At 41.8% G+C, this 13,509-nt stretch overlaps 2 protein-coding genes and 1 long non-coding RNA gene across 5 annotated transcripts in view; 1 reads left to right on the top strand and 2 right to left on the bottom strand.

Annotated features, from left to right (window-relative positions):
* The first annotated feature begins 917 nt into the window (after positions 1 to 917).
* On the top strand, positions 918 to 3,353 carry LOC147018591 (uncharacterized). Its single transcript, XR_015062461.1, has 2 exons — positions 918 to 1,136; positions 1,274 to 3,353. It is a non-coding gene; the product is annotated as an uncharacterized LOC147018591 (long non-coding RNA).
* Positions 3,040 to 4,701, bottom strand: LOC147018590 (uncharacterized). Its single transcript, XM_085898386.1, has 4 exons — positions 4,535 to 4,701; positions 4,153 to 4,404; positions 3,775 to 4,002; positions 3,040 to 3,629 (listed from the first exon to the last, which is right to left on the bottom strand). Exons 1-4 carry the CDS (start codon positions 4,676 to 4,678, stop codon positions 3,192 to 3,194), a joined length of 1,062 nt encoding a protein of 353 aa, XP_085754512.1. The 5' UTR covers positions 4,679 to 4,701; the 3' UTR covers positions 3,040 to 3,191.
* Positions 4,702 to 4,872: 171 nt separating this feature from the next.
* The window catches only part of HMCES (5-hydroxymethylcytosine binding, ES cell specific), a 43,824-nt gene continuing 35,187 nt past the window's right edge, over positions 4,873 to 13,509 (bottom strand). For 2 of the 3 annotated variants that reach the window (XM_085898384.1, XM_085898385.1), the window contains exons 7-8: positions 8,954 to 9,146; positions 6,159 to 6,940 (exon numbers count right to left, since the gene is read on the bottom strand). In XM_085898384.1, coding sequence (XP_085754510.1) covers positions 6,770 to 6,940; positions 8,954 to 9,146 — 364 coding nt within the window. In that variant the 3' untranslated portion in view covers positions 6,159 to 6,769. Of the gene's footprint in view, positions 5,176 to 6,158; positions 6,941 to 8,953; positions 9,147 to 13,509 lie in introns of those variants that run through there. The other variant, XM_085898383.1, reaches the window with a different exon arrangement.

Here is a 13,509-nt window from a genome sequence, read left to right as displayed (position 1 = left end):
GTAAAATTTTCTAAATATCTCGAAGTGTTTCATTCTGAAGTCTCATTTCTCCACATTCAAAACTGCAGGACAAGTATTGAAAATAGTGAGCGTTGGTCGAGAAAAAGTATTTTTTCGAATTTTGCGTATTTCAGCCCCGACACCCTTGGTGATTGAATCTGGAAAAATGCTGCGGTTCAATTTTGTAGTAGTTATTAAACTCTATCCATACACTGAATTTCCGAGGTCAAGGTCACTCAACATATTCCCTGGTTCACCACCTTTTCGCATTCGGAGGGCTGACATTCGGAAACTATGAGAGATGGAGGAACGTTATGCTGTCGCGATAACTAGATGGGGATGCAAGGAATAGGCAGGAGTTGGTCCGGTCACTCTACCTATCATAGAAGCCGCGCTATGTCAGTTACCGTTTGGGTTCTTAAAACGCGGTTTTTTGGCCGCTGCATAGCAACCTTAGCAACGAAACTCAAACACGCACACTCCCAGCACATATGGCACCTGTCGCCAAGTTTCATCGAAATCGGTTTGCTGCTTTGTGCTGTGGAGCCTCGCGTTGCAGACACACACACACACACACACACACACACACACACACACACACACACACACACACACACACGAAAACCCGACAAAAACGGATATCTAGCGAATCCCAATATATATATATATATATATATATATATATATATATATATATATATATATATATATATATATATATATATACAAATATATAAAAATTTGCAAGAGCTCCACCTCACTCTGGCAGTCTGTACTACAACTACAAAGGCTTCTTCTCCATTATTATGCTGGCCCTGGTGGCTGGTGCCAACTACAAGTTTATGTATGTGGATGTGGGTGCCTGTGGTGCTGACTGATACTGGAATCCTCAGAGAGTGTGGACTGTATCATGCTCTGAAGCAGGACAAAGCTGGTCTACCAGCAAGTCAACCCCTGCAAGATGGTGACACTGATATCCCCTACTTCCTTGATGGTGATGATGCATTTGCCCTCAGAAGCTGGATGATGAAGCCACACTCCAAGAGAGAAATGACAGCAGCAGAGCGCATCTTCAACTACAGGTTGTCCAGGGCCTGTAGGATTGTGGAGAATTGTTTTGGCATCTTGGCCAACAGGTATGTACACATATATTTAGCATTTCATGATAACTCTGTGACTTTGCAAGTTTGTTAACACTGATGTGACTTCAACTTTCAATTGATATTTGGTCAATTATTTTTCTAATAATGCAATGACTTTACTATGTTTTCAGGTTCAGGTGTCTCCATTCGTGCATGATGCAGAGACCTCAGGCTGTCACCAAGATTGTCTTGGCAGCCTGTGCCCTACACAACTTGTTGGCTGACCAGAATCCTGCCAGAATACAACAAGCAGCAGACAGAGAGGACCCAACGACGCATGAAGTGCAACCAGGGGAATAGAGACAGCAAGACCAGGAGAACCGTCTTCATGCAACCCAGAGGCAATCAGGCAACACAGGAACAGCAGTTGGGAAACGAGTAAGAGAGTACCTGACTGAGTACTACAATGGTGTGGGAGCTGTGCCCTGGCAGAACAGGATGGTGGGATTACAGGAGAATGCTGACCAAGCCTGATTGTTCAAAGTGTTCTGTTACTTGTCAACGTTGCACCCACAAACATTGTGTGTGACCCAATTGTTCATCTGCCTTGATCGAGGTTGTGGGTGTGACCTAATTAATGTAAAAATGTGTGACGTGACTTAGGAATGATGGGAAAGTGAAAAGTTTGCATTGAAGGCCATTACTCAGAACAGGAGAGAAAGACAGACAATGCTGGTTTTACAATTTGGAGTACGAGTTGTTTTTTTTATTTGTTTTTTTTTGTCATATCTGGATTGAACAATTGTGAATGTATTGGTTCACGAAAAAATATTTTCACGAAAAAAATAAGTGACCACAAAATTCGTTATTGGTGTGTGTCTGTCTGTCTGTCTGTCTGTCTGTCCCGAGCATAGCTCCGTGGGTTTTGATCCGATCCTGATAACATTTTGGTGGGAAGTTTATATCATGATCTAGTTGTGTTTTCCTGAGAATGGGCATGGTGCACCCATTATGGGTGGAGCCACACCCAAAAACGTGTTTTTAAGGGGTAGCCGATTTCAATTTGCATCTTCTCCTCGGGGGTTTGTCGAATCTGACAGGGGTTTCGGTATTTGGTTAGCCCAATGGCACCTGCATAGCCCCATGGAGCTCGATTTTTCATTTTCGTCCCAAGGTCAAGGTCACAAACTTAGAAAATTGCGAATTTTGACATAAAAATCATACGACCGCCCAAACTTTGAGAGCAAGGATGACAATTTTTTTATGCATAATCTTGAGGTCATTCCCCACCTAAAGTCTTGAAACCATTTTGCTCTATCTCGAACACCTTGCCCGTGGCGCCCCCTTCAAGTTTGTTTTTACGCTGATTTCATCAAAGTATGGATAATCCGAGGAGTGTGAAATGCCATATAACCTAAATGACGTTATATTGTTCCTGGAATGTTCCAGAGGAAGTTTTGCACCAAAGGTCATAATCCTTGACCTTTGACCTTTAAAGGTCACAAAGGTCAAATTTTCAAAGTTGTGGGAATCAAACCGGGTTTTCGACCTTCTTCGACGAACTAACTCCATTAAGCTATAGCACGTATCCTGTTTCCTTGTTTTAATGTACACAACATTGTTTTGTGACCTTTAAAGGTTATGCAAAAGTCAAATTTTTTAAGTTGTTGAACGAAACCGGGTTTTCGACATTTTGCAGCTAATAACCTGTCACTCGTACCACATCATATTGATCATTTTTATAACTTGTTCAAACATTATCACATTGTCTCATCCTTGACTTCTGAAACAAACTACATCGTCAAATACCGCTCGTGAACCATCGTCGTCTTCAGACTTGTCGACATTACATTGCATGGATAACATGTGGATTTCTATGTATGTATATATTAAATCGAGTAGACAATACATTGTGCAAATTTCTGATTAATTTCTTTTGAAATAAGAGAACAACATATTGTAGTAAAAGACTTTAATAAATGAAATTGTCACATGAAAATATGCAAGTACAAATAATGCATACACTGTCAAGTTACAAATGCATACAAGTTGTCATACAGTATCAAAAAATAAACAGGTGGCCATTCACCAAAAAATATAGCTCTAGTATCAGTCCTCCTCCTGAAGCCTCCCACTTGGATTGTCAACGCTCTGTGTAACTGGAACTGAGGCTCTGCTGGCTGCTGCAGCTGTTGTGGCGGGCGTCACGTGGGGGGTGTCCAGTTGCTGTCGTCGTGCTGGTGACTGGATTGGTGTTGAAGTATTCAAGAAGTTGCTGAAGCTAGTGTCCAGAGCCAGATTGGTGTTCAACGCTGGGCTCAACACTGAACTGTTGACCATCGTGAGCTGGGTATAGACACCACCATCCTGACCACTCTGCCGCTGGAAGGTACTAGGCTGCTGCTGATGGAAGGTACCGGGCGGGCAATGCTGCTGGTGCTGTTGGAAGTTACCACTCTGCTGCTGAAAGGTACCAGGCTGCTGTAAGGTGCCAGTCTGTTGTGTGTGATACCCTCCCTGCTGCTGCTGATACTGGCCTCCATAACTCTGTGAAAGAAATGAGTATTCATTAAAATTATTTAACAAAAATATATAAATATTTGATGAATGTATTCTCTTGTTTCAATAGTTCTTATCGAACTGAAAAATGCCTATATTGTGGAATAAAAAAAGTGTATGTGTTATACTTTACCTGCAAGTATGTTTGCTGCTGTGAAGTGGGCAGGTGACCCTGTTGCTGAGCATTCTTGAAGCCTCGGATGACGTGCATTATTGCGTAACTGCACTCGTCCCATGATGCTTCTGGTACTCGAATCATCTCGGACTCCATATACCTGCTGAAGTCTCTAATCCTCCTCTCGTGCTCACTCCTGGTTGGGACCCTGATATTGGAGATCAGGTTCTTGGCCTGTTGCAATATCTGCAACAATAAACACAAAATTATGCAGATGAAAACTTGGAAGGAAGAGGAAGAAATAAATTAATAAATAAAAATTACGATCAATCTGTTATATTGTTGACAAAGTTTTCATCTTGAAGATAAATTCATATTTTGTAAAATGTGTGTTACCTCCAGCTCAGACATGTCCTCAATGCATGGTACAGTGGTTGGTGTAGGGGAAGTGAGTGGTCTTCTGTTTTTCCCCTTTCCTTTCCCTTTAGACTGGGTCTGGGAGGTGGAGGGCCGCTGACTCCCCTGCTGACTGCCTGCTGTACCCTGCGGACTCCCCTGCAGACTCTGGTCATCATCACCATCATCATCATCATCATCATCATCCCCCTCATCATCATCAGCATCAACTCCAGGCTGTACACCATGAAACTGCAAGGACAAAATACAAGTTGAAGCCATTACAAAAAGGAGAATATTACAAGAATAAAGGAATAAGATTGGTTGAAACGTTTTGAACACAAGTACTGAAGCAATGGACTACATTTTATTTCATACTTACAGTGTGTGTTGCTGTTGTCCTGTTACGTTGAATGTGTGGGCGAAGAAACTTATACCGGTCCAAGATCTTCTGATCTGTGTATGACAATGTCAACGCAGGGGCGCCAGATTTGCGTTTCGCCAACTTCACAAATCTGGTTCGCATGTTACGCAAATGTGCTTCCACTTGGGCAACTGTAACATATAAATAATACAAAAATGAAAAATACAAAATTCAATAAACGGGGAAAAATTTCAATTCTTGCCCACACACTGAGGGAGAAAATTACTTGCCTACATATTTGATTTTTTGTCAGATTGAATTTCAAACTAAAACTCGCCTATATGAATGAACAATTTTTACTCACCAGTTGGCAGGGGGCTGTGGATCTTCTCCCAATCCTCACGGTTTTGGTGAATCAAATCCTTCATAAGTTGTATCTTCATTTCTTTGTTCTTGTAATGCTGTTGTGTCTTGTCATAGAAGATTGGGTGATTGAGCCAAAATTCCGCCATTGTATCTTGGTGTCCAACCTTCCAGGGGTATCCCCCATCAGCTGCAGCTGTCTTTCTTTTCTTCTTTTCCTGACCTGGGGCAGGCTGGGAGGAAGCCTCAGAGTCCTCCTCATCAGACACAACAGGCTCCACTTCCTCTGTAGGGACCTGTCGGGCAGAGGCACAAGCCCCCTTACCCCTCGCCTTCCTTTTTTTGTCGCCCTTGGGTGGCATGGTGAAACTGTCAGGTCGTTGTGTTCAGCGTGAGAGGTTCCAGAAAATGCCGCGAACAGTTAGCGAGAAGCTTTATATATGGCCGGAAATTACATCATTGAGAACAAATTGCGATATAATTACGAAATTGCGACTAAATTGCGATATTCGCACGACATTCGGAAGACATTCGTGCGACAATTTTGTCGCAATTTAGTCCCAAAGTGCCTCAGTTATGTTGCAATTTCTTCCAAAAATACTCTATTGAATCGCAGTTTTGTCACACTCTCAGGGGTCCCAGTACAGATTATCATTTTTTTCTCCAATCAGTTACAATTTGGTTTCATAGGTGGCCAATCCCTCACAAAGTTGTCTCACATTTGTCGCACCTTCTGACTCATGGAAACTAAATTGAGAAGGGTTCGAGAACGGTTCGAGACAACCGCGACGACTCTGACTATTTTGAGAGAAAATTTGTTGCACAAATTTTTTGAACATGTTCAAAATTCAAGCGACACCAGAGCGACGTCCTGCGACTCACGCGAGGAAATTGAGAACCACCGCGAACGTTTCCAGACATTTTGGAGAATCCCGTTCGCATTTTGTCGTGAGCTGTCGCAGCCCAGTGAGATACCGGCTTTAAAGATGACAAACACAATTCTATCCATATCTTAACAAAGACATGTCCAAACGAAGACATGTCCTTTGTGTGTGACTGTTTAAATAGTATAGACGGACTAACCACGTGCATGGGCGTGGCCTAACTCTATGATTGACAGGAGCTCTGAAGTGCTCGAGCTGTGATTGGTTACTGATCTCGTGGACGGTCTGACGACCAATCACAGCAATGACGTAAATGTGAGGAGGAGAAAACAATTTGAAAACCCCTCCTATTGACAGAGTCAAACGTTGGGGTAATAAATTCCACAAATAGAGAATTATAGCAGTTTATTAACTTTATTTTCCATGTAACAAAGCAGAGAAAGAGAGACAAAGTGCTTGCTTTTTTCCACATGCAGGTATAACATGAAAATGTAACAATATAACTTTGAATCAAAAATGAAAAACATTTGAAAAGACAAAAATCAACCCAAAAAAACAAACTAGCTTTCCTTCAAAATTTGCACAATGTTTTACATTTACTTCTCTATATTTCTGATCTTCCTGTGTACATTGCAACAAATCTTGAATAGGGAAATAAGTCAACTTTTATTTACTCTGGTATGCACTGTATTCTTACACATACACCACACATTTCAAGTAACAATAAGACTACAGCTCAATTTCTACGTTTTATTTGACAGTATACTCCATACATCTTTTTTCTCCATACATCTGATCTCAAACTATGACATGACAGTCACCGATGGAATAAATATAAAGTATATCCTTTTGTGAGTATCACCTGTGACTCGATTTTATAGTGCAAAAGATTTGCATTTTCAGAAATAATTGGTCTTTCAAAGGCTTGTCACGGCATTATACACCTTTTTCTCACGACTTACAATTTGATACTTTCGTGGAACAAGAGAAAAGAAGTTAATCTAACCTATGAAGTACGTGCCTTTTTGTTTGAAGAATTTCCAGACCCTTCCAACCATGAGTGCAAGGTGCGCTGAGAAACGCCTTCTTTTGAATTAGCCTTTTTTTTTGACTTTTCCTCCATTTTTCTTTTGCATTCGTGTTGTATACCTGATGAGGTAGGTGCTTGTTCTGTAACCTGTGAGCACATGGAAATCAGACAAAAGTTTTCAAACTTCTGCAACAGCTCCATAACCATAGTTATTTGTGCCAAGAAGCCATCAAACTGTGTGTTCAACTGTGCATGTGACACCTCCTAAGGGATTATGTCTCAATCTGTAAATGGATAATATCAATATTTAATGTGTTATTTATAATCTGGATGATGGTGCTGACTTTACCCCTTGATGAAATTCTTGTCCATCTTCTGGTACTGATAAGGTCATTGAGAATAGAATTTGGCTACAGAATTGGGAAGCAGGAAAATGAAACTTGGATCGGCCAATGGTACACATGAGATGACTTTTTTTGAAAGGTGTCACGGGATCTTTAACGTCCACATTAGCAGAAGGGACAAACCAGTTCAATGCTCTGATGCAACACACACCTTGCAAAACACCATTATGACAATTTAGCTATCTGATTCTGATGTACCATACTCTGTTACAGAGCATCGGTGCTGCCAAGCAGTTTCTTGGCATGGGTTACACTGGTAGGTTTCAAATTGCCCTCCCAGCAGTAATCAGGGCAGGAATTTGGAATTTGTTCAGGTGGCCAGTGATAGCTTGCCTACCCTTCGCGAAGGACACTGTGGGATGTTTAACATCCACTAACTAATGCCAGAAGACGGGACGTCCAGTTTAACATCCATCTAAGGGACGGCACACACATTGATGAATCATCCTGCCTGTGAAACACCGAGATGACAGTTTATAGCTGTGTCAGAATTCAAACCCAGGGATCTTTAATGAGCTTTGAGGCGAGTGTGCATACCCTGTAGGCCACCCTGCCAGCCCATTTAGATATAGATCCAATTTAATAAGGAAAATAATCCAAACAAGACATCTCAGAAGTGAGCACACTTGGTCTGAGCTATCCTACCATCTCAACAAAACAAGTTACCCCAAAAACAAATCTGATCCAATTCTTGCAAAACACCATGATGACAATTTAGCTGGCTGATTCTGATGTACCATCTCTGTTACAGAGCATCGGTGCTGTCAAAGTAGTTTCTTGGCATGGGTTATACCAGTTGGTTTCAAATTGCCCTCCGAGCAGTAATCAGGGCAGGAATTTGGAATTTGTTTTAGGTGGCCAGTGATAGCCTGACCTACTTAACTGCAGTGTGGTGAACCAGCCTTCATAAACACATTCTATTTAATCCTCAGAATAAATATACTGTATATTAGATTTAGTATTAATAAATATTTATTCCAAGCAAAGGAAAGCATTACAAAACTACAAGGGCATTCAGAAGAGCGCATACCTCTGCCACTCAATGCCTGATCCAGTAGAACATAATCGGACCCAATAACTTTTTGATATATCATGCTATCTATCGTTTTAGACCCATCTCCCAAAGATTCGGATCTTCAGCAAAACTTAATCAATTCTTCCTAGTCACACATCCAACGTGTCCACCAAGGTACGTCCTAATCCGTCCACAACTTTTTGAGATATCGTGCTAAATATTGTTTTTGGTCTTATCTCTCAATGGTGAAGAATCACTGAAAAACTTCTAGGAGCCAGATCCGGACTTGGATCTTCACCAAAATCTAATCAGTTCGTCTTTGTCACACACCCAAACTGCCCACCAAATTTCATCGGAATCCATCCACAACTTTTTGAGATATCCTGCCCACAGACAAACAAACAAACAGGGGTGAAAACATAACCTCCTTCACCTTCGGTGGTGGAGGTAATAAGAAAATGTAATGGAAACTCATCATTATTATATTCCACAACTGTCCTATTTTCAGGAGTTAATCAAGTCACACTAAAATATTAACACAATGACTGTATTTACTCATTTAAGAAAACAAAATAAAAATCTTACAACAAATCCATGCAAATATCTTTACGGATACCTACCGTTCGTGTTTACACATATTCTGTTAGACCCCAAATGAACTTGAATTTTAAAAAAAACATGAAAAAGAAAAATTGTTTTTTTTAATCAACCTATCAGGAAAGGTGGATGTCAGAGGCATACCTTCTGTAGATCAGCAACAAATGGCACAACACATTCTGGCAAGTTATTACGAGCATTGTTCACCACAGTTGATACAGGATGCCATGCTATGGATTCTGATGAGCACAAAAGATCAAATGCAGTGGCACCAGGAATGGCTCCAAAATCCAGCCACTGACGTACAGATTCCTCCCCGTGCAATATGGCTGGCATCCTAAAAAATGAAAGCAAGTGGCCTTAGGCGCTAAGCCGATTTCCTGAACAAAGTATTGACAGCCGGTAGAAAACCTGTCTGCTTATGAGGTGGTGTTATGAGCAGGATAACAAGCAATGATCCAAAGGAAACAGCAACAAAGAAACTACAATCATTATCTTCGACATACACAGGCTGGTTGCATCTTCTGATACGAATTAGGAAAAAAGAAAAATCATTTGCGGTTGTTGTCGTAAATGTAATAAATAAAATTTGTCGTTTTGGCAAAGACCAAAATGACAAAGACCGATGGGCAAAGACAACTGGGCTAACAACCACCAAATTTGGCACAGAGACAAAGTCTGACCCAGAATTGTCCTCAGGGTATTTTCATCCACCACCTCAAACATTAAAAACCCCAAAGACCCTTCGACCACGAAAAACCGTCAGTCCCCTTACGACCTCGGAAAGCCATTAATACCTCAAATGCCCGGAAGAACCTTTTTACCCTTAAGACCCCTTGCACCCTTCGGACAGATCGGAACCTTGACCATTTAGAGCTTGAGACCACTTGGATATTTTTAGACCCTTTTTACAGGCTTAAGAGTTTAGACACTTTCAAAGCTAACTATAATTGGAATGTACCCTTTATACTATTGGCTCTTAACCTGGGGGGTGTGAGTAATTTCCAGAGGAGGCGTGAGCCCGGAGAAAAAAAGTAGGAATTTCTCATTATTTTTGGAATTCTCTTTACAAGTGTTTGCATAATATCGTAATGAACATTAAAAAAACAAAAGTATCGCCTTTAATAATTTTTGTTTTCTATTCGCTACTAGGCCTACCATTTTCTGTATTAAAATTGATTTTAAAATTTAACATTTATTTAAATTAAAATTAAAAATTTTTTTCACAGATTTGCAGTCCCCATTTCAAACTAAACCATTCGCAGTGGATGTAAAAAGGTGGAAGTATCTTGACGAATAATTTTCGATTTGGATTTGTATCCCTCCAAAAGGATGACACAGAGGTACCCCAGTGAGTAATATGCTACAAGACTCTGAGCAATGATGGCATGCGGCCCACACGCTTGGAACGCCACTTGAAGACAATTGAACGCTGCCCAACCCAAGGCATTCTTTGAAACAAAAAGGCAGTCCTTGAAGCAAGCTAAGATAGACAGCAGTGGAGCATTTCGGCAACAGACTTCAAAGGTTGTTGAGGCTTCTGATGAGATCGTCATGTTGATTGCAAAGAGCAAAAAGAGCCATAACATCGGAGAGACTCATAAAACCAAGTGTACTGCGTGCAGAAGAGCTCGTTCTGAGGAAGGATAGTGCAAACAAGCTTTCCCAAATCTCTCTATCAAACGATACCGTCAAGGGAAGGATCGATGAAATGTCTCAAGACATGAAAGATCAAGTTCTCGACCAAGTAAGAGCTTCTCCTATATTTGCCATCCAGTTGGACGAAATGACTGATTTTGCTCAGTGTTCTCAGCTACTGATGTATTCTCGTTTCATGTCAGGCAAGAGTGTAAAAGAGGAAATGCTCTTCTGCCATCCCATGGAAAGTTGTACAACAGCAACAGATATTTCTGAAGTGGTATCAAACTTCTTCCAGGAAAATAAACTTTCATGGGACTCGCTGGTAGGGTTTTGTACTGATGGAGCTCCGGCCATGCTTGGTTTGCAATCTGGTTTCATAAGAGTGAAAGAAAAAAAGTCCATCTGCTATAGGTATGCACTGCATCCTTCATCATGAAGCCTTAGCATCCAGAACTCTACCTGCTGAAATGAGGAATGTCATGAACCTGGCTATCAAAGTAGCAAACTTCATCAAAGCTGGAGCCTTAAACAGTCATCTCTTCAAACAGCTGTGTTAGGGTATGGATTCTGAACATCAAGCCTTGCTTTTACACACAAACGTACAATGGCTTTCGAAGGGAAACATGTTTGGACGGCTTTATGAACTACGACAAGAAGTGGCAACATTTCTAGATTCGCAGCAGAAAGCAGATCTCCATGACAAGTTCCAGTCTGAAAGATTTTTGCTTTCTCTAGCTTACCTGGTGGACATCTTTGAAGTGCTGAATGCCATCAACCTCAAACTCCAAGGGAAAAAACATCAACATTATCATGCACCAAGACATCATTCGAGCTTTCATGGCCAAACTCGACCTCTGGAAATGTCGAATTCAGGATGGAAACACAGCCAGTTTTGCGAACTTGGATTCTGCTCTCATTCACAGTGACCTTGATTCTGAGTTAAAGAAACAAATAATTACTCATCTGACTGAATTGAAAGCAGAATTCATCAGATACTTTCCGGATATAAATCAGAAGCGCGAACCCTGGAAATTCATTAGGAACCCATTTCAATGTGAAGTTGCTGATATTTCAGACGAAGTGCAAGAGGAGTTTCTTGAGTTAAAGTTCAACTCCTCAGCTGAAGAAGGATTAAAAAGACTGGATCTCGAGACGTTCTGGGTCACGTACCTTCCTATTTACCCTTTGATCTCACATTAAGCTCTTCGGATTCTGACGTTTGGATCAACGTATCTTTGTGAAGCTGCATTTTCCATGCTCGTTGCTGTCAAGACCAAGTACAGAGAAAAGCTGAACATTGAAGGGGACTTGCATCATGCTCTCTCTGGCATTCGACCACGCATTCAAGATCTGGTAGCTAAGAAGCAATGTCAAGTATCTCATTAAATATGCTGTGTATGAGTGTTACTTGTACAGAATTCTTTGTTCAATAAAAACCACTAAAAACATGGATTTTTTGGGGTTTTCCTTTAATTCAGGAGGGATTTTTAATCATTTGGTTGAAGATGTGGGGGGGGGGGACATGGAGGCAAGGACCAACTACAAGAGGGAGCGTGGTGGTAAAAAGGATAAGAACCATTGCTTTATACCATCTAGAACCTTTTAAGCAAACACTGCACAAACAGGAGAGAGGGGAAAGTGTGGTGTGGCAGGAGAGAGGGGAAAGTGTGGTGTGGCAGGAGAGAGGGGAAAGTGTGGTGTGGCAGGAGAGAGGGGAAAGTGTGGTATGGCAGGAGAGAGGGGAAGTGCGCTGTGGCAGGAGAGATGGAGGGGGTGGGAATCTGGAGAGGTGGGTCGAGTGGAAGGGGGGAGAGGTGGAATGAGGGTGGGAGGAGGAAGGAGAAGCAGTGGGATGGAAGGAGGGAGGGGAAGGGGTGGGAGTCCAGAGGGAGGGGCATGGGGTGGGAGGAGGCAAGGGAAGGGGTGGGGTGGGGTGGGGTGGGAGTCCAGAGGGAGGAGGTGGTTGGGATGAGGGAGAGGAATGGGTGGGAGTGAAGGGATGGAAGGGGAGTAAGCACGACAAGGCGCCACCAGGTTTTAGAGGGGGGGGGAGACAAATTTGAGAGTTCATTCTTGAGGTTGGACAGATTGATTCTGGCTCTCCTGAAAGTGGACATACACTTGTTGCGGACTTTTTGGAATGCACTGCGATTGCCTTCAGTCGGATTTGCCTTCCAGGAAGAGAAGGCAAGTTGTTTCAGAGCAACTTCCTCACCACAAGATTCAGTGTACCATGGGTGGGAAGAAGGGTAGGATAAATGGAGATGGAGATGAAGGAGAGAGAAGGTTTCTGTGGAAGAATTCCCAGGCTGAGTTAATATCAGGGACAGTAGCTATGGGAGACCAGTCCTGAAGAGAGAGGGCTTCTTGCAGTCCCTTTCAATATACTTGCGTGAAATGCCAGACTCACAGGCATTGAGACAGATCTCTGAGAATAGCCAAAGAGATGTTGACTTTCACAAGCATATGATCAGATGAACCAATTGGAGCAAAGGAAGAGCAGGAGACATTTGCGGGGAAATTAGTTATCATCAAGTCCATAAGGGAGGATTTGCCATCGGAAGAAATCCGGGTTGGAAAGTTCACAGATTGAGTCAGTCCCTTGGCACAAAAGTCCTTTGCTGAAGAACCATGGCTGGTGAGAGAGGTACCAACACCCAGCCAAGTTGCATAGTGATAATTGATATTGCCATATTGGAAGAAGAGAGTTGGGATGAATGATTAAAAGTATGCCCATGTTTCTGAGAGATGTAGATAAAATCATCCCTGTTGGTAGAGTTGGGCATACAACCATACTTTTTTTGAAAGGAGTGTTTTTTATGGCCAAATTTCAAGCTGATCACGAATCCGTTGACGTCTTAGGTTGGTAAAATGCAAAAATTCAAAATGGCCACCAAATTTACCCACTTCTCAGGTAAAATTTGATAATTATGGCTTACTAGGGCATGTCACATTAGGGTTGGGCACACATCGACTTTTTCTCTGTTGTCCCGTTAAAAGGAGTGTTTTTTATGGCCATTTTTTACGCTGATCACGAATCCGTTGAAATTTTTGACCAA

The sequence above is a fragment of the Eptatretus burgeri genome, chromosome 10, assembly GCF_056783735.1.
Source record: "Eptatretus burgeri isolate ZD-2024b chromosome 10, Ebu_testis_v1, whole genome shotgun sequence".
NCBI classification, from domain to species: Eukaryota; Metazoa; Chordata; class Myxini; order Myxiniformes; family Myxinidae; genus Eptatretus; species Eptatretus burgeri.
This window is presented reverse-complemented; position numbering and strand designations above follow the sequence as displayed.